This window comes from Hesperophylax consimilis, chromosome 11 (genome assembly GCF_061612785.1).
Source record: "Hesperophylax consimilis isolate HC1 chromosome 11, BYU_Hcon_1.0, whole genome shotgun sequence".
NCBI classification, from domain to species: Eukaryota; Metazoa; Arthropoda; class Insecta; order Trichoptera; family Limnephilidae; genus Hesperophylax; species Hesperophylax consimilis.
In genome coordinates, this window is record NC_142846.1 from 34,142,917 (window position 1) to 34,162,479 (window position 19,563).

Here is a 19,563-nt window from a genome sequence, read left to right on the forward strand (position 1 = left end):
TCAAACATTTTACCCTACCCAACAAATGTTCACCAGTGATCAACTTTCGGAATATAAACAGGTTGTGTTTGACAAAAAGAAATAGAAAAAAAATAATATCATCACTTTTATGTACATAGTTACCTACTAAAGCAAAAAAAAATACTATCAGATTTTATATAATACTAGTGGGCCCATGCAGACTTTGTCCTGCCACAGACCGCCTTCTATATAGACCGCATTTTATATAGACCTCATTTTATGTAGACCGCATTTTGTTTGTTGTTGCTGTTGCCGGATATTTTATGCATTTGATATACATATCCAACGTAGATATTCAAATATGTTTTAAGATTTTCATGGCCAAAAGTATTTTTGTTATTTGTTTTTGGGGTGTTATATATGTATTTGTTGACCGGTCAGTGGTTCACAACACAAGCAACATTTTCGGCTTTCTGTGGTGGTAGTAGGAGATTTTCAAACATTGTTGGGTTATTCGTAACCTGGGAATGTTTGTCTTTCTTTTTAAAAAAAAAAATAAATAAAAAATAAAAAAAAAAATTTAAAAAAAAAAAAAAAAAAAAAATTGCAATAACACATCTGCCCTGATGATGCAATGCTGTCCGAAACGTTGGCTAAAGAAGGAGTTAGCGCAACACGGCACAAAACCCCAAAAACAAATAATAAAAAAACCTAGATATTGTTTTGACGTTTCATTTGATAATTTCAGCAGATTGTGATTATGGTTCAGTACGATTGAAAATTATATGTTTAAAAATTATTCGTTAAAACACTACTAAACTAAATTTTTGATCTAAAAAACAAATTTCAACATACACAAAATATCACTAACAAACGAGTTAGACAAGCGTACAAAGAAAACATAAAAACTCCGACTGTAAATACAAGCTTTGGACAAAGACACTATCAATACCATGCTATAAAAGCTTTCAACATCCTAACACTTGAAAATAATAATAATAATATAATAATAATAAAGTGTTTATTCCGGTATGTGGGGAGGTTAGTGCAGTCCCGCACATTCCATATAGATATATAATAAAATTGAGGAAAACAAAAATAAATTCAGACGCAAAATGGATTAAATAACAACAAATACAATATTACCAAAATAATTAAACCTACACGTAACACACAAAACCAATATAAAACACACATCACTCACAAACGCACAACATTTAATATAAATATACCGATTTTTTAAATAAAAATTCTACGAGTTGTTGAATATTTTTTTTATCCAAAACATGTAGAATGAAAGGTTTGAATATTTCAGCGTCCGTCAGACTGTTGCCCCAACTCCGACCCCAATAAAATGGATAGCGCCAATGCCGAGGAGTGTGGTCTCTCCATGCCCGATGGTCCTGGTGGTCCTGGTGGTCCTGGTGGGCCTGGAGGACCCCCTTCAGTAAGTATGACGTGTCTTATCGTTAGTTTTCCCAGCACGTTGGCGATGCGTATGTTATTATATAACCCTAATCTGGCCTGATAACCCTGCGCTGAACACCCCATTTCAATTTTCTATTTAAAATGGACAGGAAGGTATATTTATTTATGGCAAATGCAATGTACAGAAAAAAACATAGGTAGGTATTTAGCTATTATTGTAACGAATTAAGTCAAATATATGCTGAAATTATTACTTAGTTCATAAATGTATACATGGAAAATATCATTGATTTTAATTCTGGAGGATGAATAATTAATTGGTTTTAAAACAAAGTGTATGAAACGCAATGTGCGATTACTATTGCCTTTTTCCACGTTACAGTGTGAAGTAATCCAGTGCATTCTGAGGAAGAGCAACCTCCTCACGGCCGACAACAAGGTGGACAAAGCCGCCTGGAAGGCGAATGCCGAGCAGCAGCTTTCCTCGGATTGGAGCCCGGCAATCGCCACGGCCATTTCCACCTGCGATGCTGACACCACGGTCGATGACTGCGAAGCCAGAAAATACTCCAACTGCCTCAGGGACAAACTGTTCTTGGTAAGTTATCAATTGTTTCAGATGCAGAGTACCATTATTTAAGCAGGGAAAGAAGTTATGACTGCCTCACTTAACTTTTACAATGCTAACAATCAATTATAACTATTCAACTAAATCAATTCCATCATGCGCCAGGTTTTGACCCTATGTATGTGATTACATAGGCGACATCACTGTAGTGAGCGGGGAGTGCGGCTGATGGATCATAATGTATTACACTACAGCCGCGCGGATCACGCCTTGATTTTGCTACTTACAATACGGCAATGCTATAAATTTAAGGTTGTTTTAACATAAAATTAAAAAGTGTAAAAAAATGCCTTAGAATTCCTTCCTTAACTGGAAAAAAAACATCAATCAGATGGAATACATAAATTATATTATGTTTCTCTGTTATTCCAGAATTGCCCAGCATCCGTTTTTGTCCAGTCTGCAGATTGCTCTTCCCTAAAGTCTTTCATGGGGAGCTGCCCCATGGGGGGACCACCAAGGCAGTGATTTCACCATCATTTTTGAATTAATTCATTTTATGTATTGTTATTATCAGCGCCCTTGAGGTGATTTTTCACAAAAACGGCGCTCTACAAATTATCCAATTATTATTATTATTATTATTATTATTGTTATTCTGGTAATAATGCAAATAAATAGGTGCACGTCTTGTGTATCGTAATATAATATCATTACTTTTGATTTAATCCATCACCTATCTAAGATAAAACTCCGACATTTAAACCCAGTTACACTTGCCTGACATTGTATATCACCATCCCATTTGAATTTTGTAATGATGCTGATACACAGTTCTGCATATGAAAAAGCTGAAAATCCTCACACTTTTAGATTACGAAACACGTCTACATGGCATTTCTTGTATTCTTCTTTTTATTGTATGTTTGTATACCTATTTCATGAAGAAGAAGGAGAATCAAAAGTGGTCCTTCTGCTAAAAAGGTTGGGCATCACTGTCATAAATAAACCATTATCACTGATCTAAATTCTTTTATGTAACTCTAAAAGTACATGCTGCAAATTTTTGAAACAACAAAATGATGAAATTAGGATAAGTGCCCTCTCAAGTTCACGAATCAACAGTTTTCTTTTAAATTATTTTAGCATAACCCTTTAAGGACGCTCCAACACGAGCGTGCATATTCAATGAAAAAATTCCCGCGCTTCGCCTAATCAACTTTTCGGAACGAAGACGACGGCAAACGATAGTGCACAAAATTAGCTACCCACTAATTTAGATTGTTCCCGTCATCGGCCGGCCAGTTGATATTAGTGAGGCGACCAGGATGGCAGTGTTTTTCTCCGATGAGAGCGGTAGACGTAAGTGATGTTATTTTGTACATTTTTTAATTGATACATCATGCAATTGTTATTAGTTTGTTGTTTTAATGCCGGTGGTTGTATTTTACAAGTATTTACATTGAAAACTTGAGATTTGTAAATAGAATCACACTTTTTGGATCAGGAGTCACGATCGTGACGGTTAGGCCTAACGTGACTTTAGGCAGTTTTTGTTATTGACTAATACTTTGTTGATTTGATCACTATTATTCACATTTTTTGCAGAGATGGAGCTGAATAGTGATTTAGTACTGCAACTGATAGGAGATGGCAACAATTCAGAAGTGGATGGCATGGATGACGATGAAGAATTGCCTCCCCAAATGCCATATGACCATGTTGATGAAGAAGCTCCACCAATACCGACCCCATCTCAACTCCCACGCAGGATTGTAGGCCAAAGAAGCGCCGGCCCGGTTAGAAGAAGACTTCGGAGACAGGTGCCATTTAACCAAAAAGGACACAGCTACCCGCAGCGTGACGACCCAGGAGTAATTCGAGAACCAAATAAATATTTTGAAGACTACTTTGACGACGAGTTTTTCGAACACTCTGCCATGTGTACCAATAACTATTACATGCTCCACACTGGCCGTATTTTAAATACGAATGTCGTGGAGTTAAAGAAGCTCATAGGAATTCATTTTATCATGGGATACATCCCATACCCGCGGATGTACATGTACTGGCGAGAAGGAATGCGATTGGGCTTAGTTGCGGACGTAATGGCCAGAGACCGATTCAAGACTCTGCGTACAGCGTTACACGTTGTTGACAGTGATACACCTCCACCAGGGAATAACAACACACTTTGGAAGGTACAACCTGTACTAAACCAGGTTAAAAAAGCATGCGATAGACTGGAAAGGCAGCCGAGATTTTATTCTATAGATGAGCAAATGATCCCTTTTAGTGGTGTATGCCCGCGTGGGCTGCGACAAGTCATCAAAACTAAGCCACGACCCCAAGGTCTAAAAGCTTTCGTGGCTACAACTCACGATGGGCTCATGATTGATTTTGAAGTCTATCGAGGTGCTAGCACTCCGATTGGAGACAGATCATTAGGAGTTGGGGCATCGATAATATTGCATCTTTCGAAAAGCATTCCAAGAGGAAGTTGCATTTATTTTGACCGCTACTTCTCGTCCATACCATTACTTGAAAAACTGAACGCTATGGGACTGCACGGCACAGGTACGCTAATGATGAATCGAATACCTGAGCGGAAAAGCATAGATTTTAAACAAGATCGTCATATGCAGCGCGGTGAATCTCAGCAGTTCGTGAGCGACGATGTGGTAGTTGTCAAATGGATGGACAACAAATCTGTACTAGTTTCTTCAAATTGCACATCTGCAGACGAAACAGTAACTGTGAAACGCTGGAATAAAAATTGTTCAGCTTTCATTGATGTCACCGCTCCTAAAGTAATCGCTAATTACAATCAACACATGGGCGGCGTTGACATTCTCGATCAGTCTATTGAATACTACCGCACATTTATGAAGACAAGGAAATGGACCCTAAAAGTCATACTCCATTTCTTTGACTTGGCCATTTCCAACGCATGGCGCTTGTATAAATTAGATTGTGCGGCAGCTGGGGTTCCAGGCAACAAAGTTATGGACTTGTTGGAGTTTCGCATGCAAGTTGCAGATGGACTTACCAACGCACCTATTCGCCAAAGGAGGATTAGCGAGAGTGATGGTGAGGCTGTTGAAAATTTAGAGCCAAATGTGAAGTATAGGCGATCGAACCAACCCTCTCAAGCTAAAAGGTACGACGGCTATGACCATCTTCCATGTTTTGACGAGATTGAAAATCCTCGTGCCTGCAGAATGGAAAATTGTAAAAGCAGGTCAAAGATTAGGTGTGAAAAGTGCGATGCGTATCTCTGCCTTTCAAGGAAAAAAAATTGCTTTGCAGTTTATCACAAAAAATAAGATTGAATATCGCTATTTTCAAGTCTGATTGAAAAATAGCAGTCTTTTTATTATTAATTAAGCGTGGAGAATATTTTTTTGTCAGATCTCAATTCTAGCTACACAAACACATTGAAGACTTATTCTTACATCTTGTTACTATGATTATAAAATGTATTATGTGATTACCTAAATAATAAATGTTATTTTTGCTAAACCGAATTTTATTTCTGCTAAACAAGCACAAAAAAGCCGAAATTCTAACAGCGTCACGACCGTGCATTAGTAGAGTTCTAGCCCAAACGTCACGATCGTGCAGGGGTAGTATATGACCTTGGGGATAGCTAGGATTTTTTTTATTATTTTTTGCATCTGCCTTATAAGGCCGTTTTGTAAGATAACTGCAAAAAAAATGTGATTTTAGAAAAAAAAATTTCAGGCCTGAAAGGGATAATGTTTGAAATTGTGGGAACACAAAAAAATCCAATCTATTTATCAGTCAATGTTCCTTTCAACAGCTGTAGAACTATTTGTATAATACTCATCAAACTTCAACATCACAACACCCATACCCTAAAGCTGTACTCGTTTTGGCAATAGCTCTTGAAGGCACTGAGAAATTGCAAATAATACGTCATGACTTCGAAACCTATGAGACAGGTGTACGAGCGCAGTGCCGTTAAGTTGTTACAGGTTTCAGCATGTAGGGTGAAGATTGCCCTGATGATAGCCAACCTTCGATAACCATCGGAAGAAAAATAATTGTACATCAGAAAATCAGTGTCTCTTTTTAATTTTTTTTTTGTATTTTCTAGAATTTCTAGGTCAGCCCATCTTGAGATATGAACCTTTTAAATATTAATTTATCTGTCAACAAGGTAAAACAAAGCCACGCCAGCCCCTTCTGCCGCCATTTATTCATTTAGTAGGTACATATTTTATATCCATAGATACACAACTGTAATTATTATAATTTGTAGGCGCATTTGCGGGATATGTATTTAGGTGTATTTATAACATTATTTCTTTTCAAATAACCCAAAATGAATATAAATTTTCACATCAACAATAGAATTTTAGCAGGTAGCAGGGCCGGCAATATGCGGGCGTAATTGGAGCAGACCGCTCCGGGCGCCAAATCGCCAAGCCAGCGATAATATCTAACACCTAACAATCCTAACACATCGCCCTTAAGATTATTTTTCGTTAAAACGACGCTACACAAAAATACAAATCATCCGAATAGATCACCTACCCAGGGTTCTACTGGTTTTGACAACGGGCGCCAAAATTTTACTCACGCCAGGCGCGGTTTGGCTCAGGGCCGGACCTGGTAGACTTAATTTAAAATGATTGGGGTAGGCCAGAGGTTCCCAAAGTGGTCTATATGGACCCACAGGGGTCGATATCGGCTTGCTGGGGTCCATGTCACCGAGAAAAAAATTTAGGGGTCCACAAGATTCAAATGGGAGTACATAATATGAGCCGACCCCCATTTACCTCAAGTCAACATTTGCTTTGCTTAAATATTTTTTCCAACTAATAAACGGTCACTTATCTAATAATGAGATACTGGCCCAATTAAATTTTTTTGTACCAGAGTCTCACTCTCGAGGACGTCATCACAATCTTCTATATAGTAGAGCAAGCCGCACTAATTTATTAATGAACTCACCTGTGGGGAGAGCTACGTGCTTTTTGAATGCGGTAGATAAGAAATTAGATTTATTTTTTGTGTCCTATAGCGCATTTACGAGATTTTTGGCATTGCATATACACTGCATAAATGGTACAATTATAACGTCTTAGGCTTTATTACCTGTAATTGTTATAAATAAATGTACAAATTATATATATAAATAAATAAATAAATAAATAAATAAATAAATAAATAAATAAATAAAAATATATATAAATTTAGGAGTTCCATAAATGACACAATACACCTAACACAAATAACAGACTAATAATAATAGACTGAGAAATTACTTATTTGATATTTGTATTTTTATATTTCGTAAAGTTGTTTATTGAGTTAAATAAACAAAGTTATACATTCCTTTTCTCGTCAGAATTAATATATTGAAGCAAAACATTGCACATCGGAAGCTGCGAATTTTCCTAGATCCCCAACTTGTTTTTGAAAAACGTCCAGGGTAATACTGACGTTCAACATTTAAATTTACTTCACACAGACTTCAAAACTAAGTTTGAGGACATTTTGACTATGGAAATGGAACGTCAAAGAATCGGAAATCATGTGACAAGAAGAAATGACTGGAATAAGCACTGACAAAGAACTTAAGGGGCAGTTCTGTAGGGCTAGCTACAGAAAGAAATTCCCGTTGCTTATCCTGCTTCATTTTCATTTGGTGTAATACCTCACAAGGGCGCCCCTGTCTGCACAATGCAAAGACAGAGGAACTATTCCGCCACCCGGTTGTTGGACAGGCAAGGGAAGGGAATCTTTTTAGGAAAAAATAAATTATCACATGGGAAGTTAATAGTTTTAGGAAAATTCAATATTCGGCAGGCAGGGGGTCTACGGAAAAATAAATATTTGGCAAGTGGTCTACGGGGCAAAAAAGTTTGGGAACCTCTGGGGTAGGCCATTGGTGAAAATTTGGATCAACACAATTATTGCAGTAAGCTTTGTGCTATAATTTTAATAATAATGCTCGGTAACGCTCATTGTGTGACTTTATGAATTAATGAGAGGAAGTCTGAACTAACATAATTATGTGAGCTGTTATTGATAAAAAACTAATGTTTCTACTTATAAAAGAGAGAGATTCACATAAAATGTCATCAGTCAACCTGCGTACTCACATCAAGTAACAATGTTGTCCATTACATTTCTTACCCTCTCTGTGCTCCTGGTAATATTAACTGTGATTTTACTCTTGAAATAACTAATACGATAATTTTTAAAAAAATTGTTTCTCTTTTCCCTGCTAATTCCATTTTTTTTGTAAAATATCTTGATCAACTGGAAAAGTTGAAACAGTTAAAAATATATTTGCACGAAATTTTACTTTATGTTTTACAAAAAAAAAATTATTGCTGTACAGATTTCAGTCAATGCCCAGGATTGTTCCCAGCCGCCTCCCAAGGGAGTGGTGAGTATTTTTTTCGTCCCATATTAAATATTTAAAACAAAACCAATAAAACTGAAGACACAATAAGTAGGTACCTACTGTTGACAGATTTCAAAAATTTGAATTTTTTATCAATACTTCTTTATATATCAATATTAGAAGCAATGCTAAAAATATTGATTGTGTGCGAACGGTAGCCCTTGGGATTAATATAATCTAATAAAAATGTAAGTTACTACTTATAGTTATTATAATATGTGTTCGTAGATTATGAAATTTTACCAAAATAACATTTATTGATTTTCTGAATAACATTTTTTCTCATCCAAGTTATTAACATGCAACAACTTGAATTCTCTAGCATCTGCCAGATTGCTGCCCCGGCTCGTGTCCAATGCCTACGAAACATGCAAATGCCGAGGCATGTGGTCTATCTGGAGATCACGGGGAACATGGGGGGCCAGGTGGACACCATGGACTTCCGGTGAGTTGACTTAGATGCTATCAATCATCAAAAAATGATTCACCCGTGTTCACTCTTTCCTAAGCTCAACAGCTTGACTCTGGAAGGAACTGGCAGCTGTGTGCTTATCTTTTCCTTCGAAATTGTAAATATTTTCACGAAACCCGTAGATTAAGATTAATTTCTTTTCCCTAAAATATGTGACACTTTTATTATGATCAAAATTTACCCACGAACCTGGTACGCAATAATATGATATTCTTTGTTGAGAAGATGAAAAAAGAATGGAAGTCAATATATAAGTAATATTTTGTGTGAAAGCACCATAAAACAATACAATAAAGGTACTTTCCTGTTATTTGAATTCATTACTTACTCTAGATAATAGGAAAGTACTGAAATAAGTATATTCCAATTATGTACATATTAATCTTTACAACGCTGGCCGTTTTAATGCAATACATTCCAGTACACAGCACGTTTTTACACAGTGTATGTGTTTTAGTGAAACTTCATGCAACTTCCGCTTGCGGGAATAGCTGATGGTCGACAGTCGAGTGGATCAGGTTAAAAATACCATTTGGATTGCGATGCACTTGTTTATAAGTTTCTATTTATTTTTCCAACAAACAGTGTGAGGCGATGCAATGCCTCTTGAAGAAGGATGGTCTCCTCACCGCCGACAATAAGATCAACAAGACCGCCTTTAAGGCATTCTCCGAGAAGGATTACTCCGCTGAATGGAAGCCGGCCATCGCCAAGGCTATGGCCGCCTGTGATGCTGACACCAACAAAACTGATGACTGTGAATTCAGGCGATATGTCTTCTGCTTCAGGGATAACATCTTTATGGTTAGTGTAACCCTTACAAGACAGACAATAATTCCTAATAAGTTGATGTTATGACTCGTACTTATGCTCAACACCTTGGGCTTTGAAAGTCTTTGGTCGATTGTGAATTACCCGATCATTTGACCAGATCACAAATCACCTACTAACCCAATCAATCGTAAATCTTTTTCATATTAGATTCGATCATTCAGCACCCGTTGCAGTACCAGCAGGTGTGCCTAGGCGACTCGAATCTCATTCTCGGAATAGAGAAATATAGATTTTTCTTAGTGACACAAAAATAGTTCATAATGAGTGTACATGTCCCTAGACAACGCGTCTGTAGCATTCATATTAAACTATAAACAAAGAAAACATATGGGAGTATAAAATAGCTTAAACTAAATTTACATAGGTGCATTTAACATTTATTTACACATTTACATACAGCAGGTAGGTTTATCTACCACCTACCTGAAAGCACCCTATCAAGAGTGAATACTTTCAAAAGATCTACCTACTCGAAAGTACCTATCTATCAAAGATTGGATACTTTCGAAAAGTCTACCTACTACATACCTACCTCAAACAAAAGTAAAGGCGGCAAATGGATCTATCCATCTATTCCACCATTATCGTCAATGTTTTTTTAATAATAATAATAATAATAATAATAATAATTTTTATTTCAGCTGGACAGAGCGGTGTGTGCAATGCTCTGCCTGCCATAAAAGCTTACATTTAAGTTAATACATAAACATAAAATGAACAAAGAAATAAATAAAAATAAAAATAATAAATAAAAAATAAAAAATCAATACATTGATGTGCACATTAGGACTTTATGGTGGCTTGAGTGACATTATCCATCTCTGGTGTAGAGGCGCTCCCTGCCACTGGGCAACGGCCTGGACAAGAGTGTTGTCCGATCTCTGGTAGCGCTGACTCGTCCCGGCTATTCTGTGGCGCATCAAAGCAGCGAACCCATGCACCCTTCCTTCGGTGAACATCTGTGAGGCGCTGCATCGCCAGGGGAGGCCAAATAGGGCTCTGTATGCGTGGTTGTACTGTACTCGGAGTGTGTTCATGACGCCTTGTGTGTATGTCGTCCATAGTTCGCTAGTGTAGAAGCTCATACAATATGTTTGGAAAAGTTGCTTCTTCACCGGAGGACTGCATTTGTTGAATCTCCTGGCAAGCATGTTAGCTCGCACACTCAGTACTCTTCTTTGACGTTCTATGTCTTTTTTATCATTTAGGTCATCGGTGGGGATTTGCAACAATAACATTTGGCTGTCATCAGTTGTTTTGTTTTGCTCTATCTAAAATTAATTTTTTTCCATTCTATTTTGTTTTCTGGCCAAAAAAAAAGTGTAGTGTGTTGTGCCTTGAGGTTTCTTCTCCCTTCTGATCTCCCAGGAGTCACTTTTCGCTGCTGATTTCCAGATATTTATAAACTTTTTTACTTCTGTCATTTTTCATACTATTATTGTAGTTGTTTACTGTTGTGAATAATGGAGGGAGATTTCCCTCCTGGACCCCCTACAAAGCCCCCAGATCCCTCTCCGGACCCCCCAGACGGGGAAAATGTAGAAATTTCTGACAGTGATTCTGTCATTTTGACTTCTACCAAAAAAAGGAAATTTACTCCTTCTTCCCCAATAAAACTTGACTCGCCTTCGACTTCACAGTCCCCACCAGCACTTTCTCAACTTCCTCCAACAAACTTTTATTCTCTTCATTCCCGTGGCCCATTCATAGTATACGCCCAAAAAACTGAGCAAGGAAAAACCATCCACCCTCTTGAATTTGGCAAATTCCTATCAAATAGCAAGAATCTTTCAATCAAGCCTGGAGGTGTAAAAGCCGAGGGTCGCTTCCGAATCTCCGTCGAATTCCTCTCAGGGTCAGCTGCCAACAGTTTCATAAAAAATATCTTCATTTCATCTAATTCAAAGTTCAAGGCATATATCCCTACTTTCAATGTCACTCGCATGGGCTTGGTCAGAGGTATCTCGACCGATCTGTCCATCGAAGAAATTCTGTCTTCACTTTCAACCCCCCAACACATTGGCAATCCCATAAAAGCCAGGAGGCTAAATTACAAGGACTCCTCTGAGGGTATAATTTCTTGGAAGCCCTCCCAATCTGTCGTTATCACCTTTGAAGGTAAATCTCTTCCCTCCCATATATATTTATTCTTCAACTCATTACCAGTTGAAATGTATACTTATCCCACCACTCAATGTTTCAATTGCTGCCGTTTTGGTCATACCAAAGCTGCATGCAGATCTCAACCCAGATGTTTTAAATGTGGAGAAAACCACGCAGCTGACCAATGTCCTTCTTCATCCTCACCTAAATGTTTTAACTGCTCAGGCTCACATACAGCTATCAACACATCTTGCCCAGAACAATCTCGCCAAAAAAATATTAAAATTTCTATGGCCTCTCAGAACTTGTCTTTTCTGCAGGCTTCTAAACTATTCCCGCCTGTCAAAAAATCATTTGCTGAGGCTTTATCCAGCAACTCCTCATCCAACCCTCTTCCCTCCACTACAACAACTTCTTCTCGTTCAACTAAATTCACATACAAAAACGCTATCTCTAAACCGGCTCCTGGATACGATCAGCCACAACACAACTCACTGCTCTTAAATCCCAATGGTTCACCTCTTTCAAATGCCACAAATGGGTGTGCAAATAATTATAATCCGTCCTCAATGAACTCTCTTAAACTTTCTGAAAAACTCTCCCAAGACAATTCTTCATTTATCCAAACTCTTATTATGCTTCTAATTGACCTTATTTCTTCTCAAACTAATCTACCGTCCAACGCTGCTACTATTATTTCCACATTAAAATCATTTATTCAAAATGACTCTTCAGGATGTCAGAATACTTCAGTGGAATAGCCGAAGTGCTATTTCTAACAAATCTGATCTCCTTAACCTATTAAATTCCAACATTATTTCTTTGGCTGCTATCTCGGAGACTTGGTTTACTCCATCCACCCACTTTAATGTGGGAGGGTATTCCTGTCTCCGCGACGACCGCCCGGAAGGTTCGGGCGGCGGTGCTGCCCTTTTTATTAAAAAATCCATATCATTTTCCCCAATAAATAATATCAAACCCCCCAATGCTGACTTTCAAATGGTTGCAGCTAAAATAAAGGACACATCCTTTATTTCAGTCTATCTTCCCCCAACAGCCCACTTCAATAAACAAACTTGGTTGCAAATTGTAAGTCAACTAAGCCCTCCTTTCTTTATATTAGGCGATTTTAATGCCCATTCCCCCGTCTGGGGTTCTGCTTTCTCCGACCGAGATGGTCGAAGTGTGATGGATTTCCTAGATCAATCCAACCTTTTCCTTTTGAATGACGGATCTCCTACTAGGATCTCACGCCCCAGCACAAACCCCAGTGCAGTGGATCTATCGATATGTTCTACTAGTCTGGCTTCTCTCTCCTCGTGGGTGGTGTCCCCCGACCCTTGCTCCAGTGATCATTTCCCAATCACCATTACTTATCAAACTTCTTTCCAATCAGACAAGTCTCATATTTCGACAAAAATTAAAACGAAACACACCAAATGGGATGAATTTAACTCTCATATGGACAAGTTCCTATTAAATTCACCCGCCACCGATATATTTTCCGTCAAAGATGATTATAATAACTTCAAATCAATGCTCATAACTGCAATAAATAAATCAAATCCTCCCCCTAAAACTAAATCTCTCAAAAAACTCCCTCCAACTCCCTGGTGGGATGAGGAATGTTCCAAAGTAGTAAGAATTCGGAAAGCTAAATCTCTTTCCTATCGTTACAATATGACTATGGAGAACTATCTTATATACAAAAATGCTGAATCCAATGCCAAAAGGGTATTGAGGTCAAAAAAAAGATCTGGGTGGTACAACTTCTGCAGTTCAGTATCTCCGAACACTCCAATTTCGGAAGTTTGGTCTATGATCCGAAGATTTAGATCCTCCTTCAGTTCACCATCTCCTCGAGCGTCTCATTCTAAATGGATCGATGAATTTTTGGACAAAATTGCCCCCCCTTCTGTACCTAACTTAGATGAAATAACGCCCATCTATAATACTCCTATGTCTAATCATTGGCTAGACTCTCCGTTCACCTTAATTGAGCTAAAAAATTGTTTATCAACAGTCAAGGACTCATCTCCAGGCAGAGATGGTATACCTTACAGCATAATCAAAAATAGTAATGATAATGTTCTAAACCACTTCTTAAGCATCTTAAATAAAATCTTCCAGACTGGTATAATGCCTGATGACTGGAGTTGTCAAATAATCATCCCTATTTTAAAAACAAACAAATCATCAAATTCTGGATCCAACTACAGGCCAATCGCTCTTTCATCCACCCTCAGTAAACTTTATGAAAAATTAATTAAAAACCGATTAGAATTTTTTGTCGAGAGTAAACAGCTTCTCTCTCCATCTCAATTTGGATTTAGGAAAAAAAAATCCACTCAAGATAACCTTGCCATCATCAGTACTGATATTAATCTATTATTAATCTATTTCTAGATAGAAAAATTTTCATTGAACTTCCAGATATTTTTCCTCAAAGTAGGTCTATTTGGAAGGGTTTACCACAGGGCGATGTATTGTCCCCCTTACTGTATAATATATACACATATGATATGCATGTCGCTATTCCCCCACAAGTAAAAGTTATTGAGTTCGCAGATGACATAGCTTTCTTCTTATCATCCAAAATCATCCCTCTCGCCGTCAAATATCTTAACGAAGCCATGAATGCCCTTTGCACATGGCTCACGTTAAATGGTCTTGAACTTTCAATCCAAAAGACTCAGTGTGTCACCTTCTCAAATCGCCATAAAAACCCCCCCGTTCAAATTTTATTTAAAAATTCTCCAATCCCCAACGCTTCTGAAGTAAAATTTTTGGGAGTAACATTTGATAGGAAACTTAAATGGTCTTCCCATATTAATAATTTAGTTACTAAATGCGAAAAAAATTTAAATATCATCAGATCATTATCTGGCGTTTGGTGGGGTGCTCACCCTACTTGCATTAAGTTGCTTTACAACGCACTTATTCGAAGCCATCTTGACTATGCCTGCCCACTTTTTAGTACTGCCTCAAAAAATGTACTTGATAAATTAGACAAAATTCAATCTAAATCTTTGCGAATTATAACTGGAGCGATGCAATCGTCACCCATCAATTCCCTTCAAGTAGAATGTTCTGATCCTCCTCTTTATTTAAGGCGTCAACTATTTGCTGACAAATTTGTTCTTAAATGTTTAAATTCTAAATGTCATCAGGTTATCCCCAGCGTCTCGTTGTTCATTCACTCAACTCATTCATCTACAATCAGAGCTTCAACTAAACCTCTTCCTGACATCTGTAAAAATTTTAAGTCTCTCTCAGAGCTTCACATTATCCAAAATGATCTACTTCCCTTATACAAATTAAAATATAGTCACGTCACCCTATCCCCAACAATAATAGAAGGGATCGGAATCCTTAAAAGCCATTCCAATCTCCCGGCCCGAACTGTCAATAATATGTTCAATGACATTATTTCATCTAAATGGCCCAACTTTTCTCTTTTATTTACTGATGGATCCAAATCTCCCGACTCTCCTAACTGTGGTATAGGTATTAACGTTTACCACAATAATTCTAATGACAGAATATTTCATTCAATTTCAAATCAATTTTCAATATTTTCAGCCGAGTGCATTGCAATAATAGAATCTCTCAAATATATAATCAAAAATAATTTTGAACATTCCCTCGTTCTCTCTGACTCTCTCAGTTCCCTCCAAAAACTTAAATCCAGTCCTCTTCTTCATCCTGATGATCACTTTGTATGCCTTATTCGAGAGATGATAGCCTCCATTCAAAGCTCTGGTAAAACTGTAACTCTGATTTGGATTCCTGGACATGTTGGTGTCATGGGTAATGATATTGCGGATGCCTTGGCAAAACAAGGAGCGTCCAACCCTGTTGTTACCCTCGTAAACCACATTCCCCTATCTGACATTTTTTCCATCATCAAAGATAGATCCCGCAATGTTTGGTCGGAGTATTGGCACATTGCTAGTCAATCCAAGGGAGCCTGCTATGCCTCAATACAAAGGACTATTCTATCAAAACCGTGGTTTCAGCAATTCCCTCATTTTTCCAAAAAAGAAATTTCTTCACTCATTCGAATGAGGATCGGACATTGTTCCGTTCCTTCCCATCTTTTTAAAATTCACGTTGTTGACTCCCCAGATTGTACATTCTGTGGTCTAGAAGTGGGAACTTTAGATCACATATTTTTTGGTTGTCCCTCTCTAAACAAATATCCTCTCTTCTATCAAGCCTTATCTAAAATTGCCTCCCCTCCATTCAACATCTCATCTCTTCTAAGTCTGAACTCGACTCCAATTTTCATTATAATTTTGAAATTTGCCAATTTAAATAAAATTAATATTTAAATTCACCTTTCATTTCTCAATAATTTTAAATGATGGCCAAGAACACCCTTGAAGGGTGAAAGCCAGAAATAATAAGAAAAAAAAAAAAAAAAAAAAAAAGGTCATCGGTGATGACATGCCCCAAATATTTGATTTCGCTGCAAATTGTCAGGTTGACCCCGCCGAGACGTATGGGTATATGAACGTATATACGTATACATATGTACGTATACGTACCATTAATAATATGTATTTCTCCATTACTCATTTCTTGAAATCATTAATACTGTTTCAACTTTTTCCTTGAGAAGCATTCATCTTTATACATATAAGCAAAGGTTTAAAGGTAAACTGAATGGCTACTTAAAATTACTTGAAAAATATGATTAATTTCTTTTCACCCATCATTTTGAACCCATGTTTATTTATGTTTCTTTGTTATGCCAGAACTGCCCAGCTTCCATATTTGTCCAGTCTGCAGATTGCACCAGCCTGAAGTCTTTCATGGAGAAATGCCCCAGGCCAGGCCCACCACAGTGATTTCATCATTATTCTTCAACTAATGAATGTTGTATGTTGTTGTATTCTTACTCTGGTAAACAATATTGCAAAATAAATAAATGTATATCATAAAAAAGTGCCTATCTTTTAAATAAACCACTGATATTCAAAAGTCGCCATGTATGTATTGTGACGACAGTATTTTTCCTACTTTACATTTGAAAAAATGTATTTCCATTGTAAAAAACCAATCGGCTGACTCTACTCTCATAATAACATACATGTTTTTTTGTGAAATTATGATTTTTTAAATCGTACTGTCTTAACATTTATATCTACTTATTTTTATATTAAAGAAACAAAACAGTACATTGGTTAGTGTGGTGAAACAAATTGCAGATACTAAATATTTCATAGTGGGTACCTGTGATATGTTTCCTTATGAGGTCTTATATTTATGTGTTAAATGCATAGACATATGAATATTAGTAGACCTGCCCTAAGTGATTAAAAGCGTATTATCCCCACTCCCCATACCGGTTCCATTGGAACCGGCTGGGCTGGCGTATGGCCTCAAGTGAAATTTGAAAACGTGACGTCATCATTCTTGTGCGAACTATGGTCGAGGCATCATCGGTTCATTTTACGAAATAACATGGCAAAATGTTGACTTGTACTATGAAAACTTGTAAAAATAGATGTGAAAAAGAGAATAAACCCAATTGTCGTATTACATTCCATATATAAGCATTATTTTACTTTATTTTAAGCATATTCACATCGTATAATATAGATCAGTTTTAGAAACATATTATACTATCATATCGAGAAACGTCTGGACGCGAAACACAAAGCTGGTTGGTTGCTGGGAAGTAAATTATGAACATTTATAAAAGTGTCTTAACTAAATACTTAAACGAAATATTCGACTCTGAAAATACAACCGAATTTTTTTGCCGAATTTGGACTTCGCAAATTTGTTCATAACGTGGCGAGTAATTAGCGCTCCCATGTAAAAATGTCTATTCATTCCAAAGCAGATTTTACTTTTAAGAAGTAAATGGTGATATTATAATGCGAGATGCCTATTTACTGTCAGATTGATTTATTGACGAATCACAGTCAGCCTTATGCCCTTCGTTCTTCAACAGTTGATTTTACCCCTCGCCATTATCTTCTCGTCTATTAATTCCTATGTCTGTGGTTAAATGTATATTTAGTAATTACATTACATTGTATTCACAATTTTAGAAGTCTTTTTTCATATCTTTATAGGTAATTAGCTACACTATAATAATTATTAATTTTTATTTGACCTTTCCAAATGCGATATATATCTTCATACCACAATTCTAAATAATAATTTAAAAAATTATGTTTAATTTTTGAAGGCTTCGTATTCTCTGAACCCCATCAATAAAATTAAAGAAATCTTTTATTATGTTTACTGTTTTCTTGTAGATTTATGGTTTTCAAAATGTGCCCCCAAAACTCAGTGTGCCCACGGATATCTTGGCCTCAAATCTAAAAATAAGTTTTGTGTGAAAAAGGCTACCGTTCCTTTTGCGTGAATATTTTTTTTCATAAAAATCACTTTCCCGCCACCGATATATTATCTGCCGAAGATGACTATAATGACTTCAAATCAATGCTCATAACTGCAATAAATAAATCAAGTCCTCCCCTAAAACTATACCTCTATCGGTATGTAGTCCGGAAAGCTAAATCTATTTCCTACTGTTACAACATGACTATAATCACAAATCCGGGTGGTATAACTTCTGCAGTTCAGTACTCCGAACACTGCAATGTCGGAAGTTTGGTCTATGATTCGAAGATTTCAATCCTCCTTCAGTTCAACATACCCGGGCTCTTATGAGGGCTGCAAAACCTGGTATGGTAAGTATACATTTGCGAACCGAAACGCGAACCGAGCCACGAATGGAAAAGGAACGAAGCAACTGTAAGCGGCGTTTCGCGCCATTTGCGGTTGCTTTATTCCTTTCCCATAAGTTGAGGTTCAGTTCGGCAGTTAGGCTCGCGTACGCATACATAGCATTAGACTTATCAATGACAAGTCTTTTCAAATTAATTCCTCGGGAAATCGAACCTTACTCCGAGAAACTAATGGTACCAATTACATTCAGGCCTACAGAAAATATTTATCTATTTATTTACGGTAGAAGTACCTATAAACACTGAATAAAACATTTTTTATAAAAAAAGGGATTACAAACAATTATACACTGTAAACGTACTATTATGATAACTAAATTTTACAACTAAACTTTACGATCAGGGTATAATAAACAGTGAGACTATGGCATCCCCAATTGGGGTATGTTGTAAGATGGGGAAGAGGAAGGTGGGGAAGTCCCCTGGCTATTCAGATCTGGTCACTAAACACGGCAAAAACCATTTCAAGCAACTTTTCAATACTGAATGGTGGTCTTACACCAGAGCGATACTGAGAGTATCTCCACATATTCCTTATATTATTACATAATAAGAATTAATCAAATATATAATAAAATTTACTCATGCACACCGGGATTTGAACCTAGGCGCTAGGAATTGCATCCGACGAATAGTGGTTTGATACATTTTTTGCATTTCAATAATTAATTATTTATTATATTTAGGAAGAAGATGTACTAGTAAATCTAAAAGAAACATGAAAAATTTTCTTTACCGATAATTAATAATTGCATTCGGAACATGGGAATGGTTTTTATCTCGAGTAATTTTTTCAATATATTTGATTTTAGTGATGATAAAACACTTCATTCAGAGAAACGGAATGTTTTCTTTTCATAGCTCTCAAGTAGGTGATTCTAATAAAATTCTGCAATAAACAAAAATAAAATAAAATAAAAATAATGAATAATTGCATTTGGAAGATGGAAGTGGTTTCTCTCCCAACAGCCCTAAGAAATTTTCT

At 36.8% G+C, this 19,563-nt stretch overlaps 1 protein-coding gene across 1 annotated transcript; it reads left to right on the top strand.

Moving 5' to 3' along the window:
- The first annotated feature begins 1,315 nt into the window (after positions 1-1,315).
- On the top strand, positions 1,316-2,485 carry LOC149420079 (general odorant-binding protein 68-like). The gene is made up of 3 exons (XM_089636948.1): positions 1,316-1,408; positions 1,772-1,987; positions 2,390-2,485. Exons 1-3 carry the CDS (start codon positions 1,316-1,318, stop codon positions 2,483-2,485), a joined length of 405 nt encoding a protein of 134 aa, XP_089493074.1.
- Positions 2,486-19,563: the final 17,078 nt, after the last annotated feature.

Coding starts and splice junctions, on each gene's coding strand:
- LOC149420079 (XM_089636948.1), top strand. CDS start 1,316: ATGGATAGCGCCAATGCCGAGGAGTGTGGTCTCTCCATGCCCGATGGT. Junction 1,409..1,771: donor GGCCTGGAGGACCCCCTTCA/GTAAGTATGACG, acceptor TCCACGTTACAG/TGTGAAGTAATCCAGTGCAT. Junction 1,988..2,389: donor TCAGGGACAAACTGTTCTTG/GTAAGTTATCAA, acceptor CTGTTATTCCAG/AATTGCCCAGCATCCGTTTT.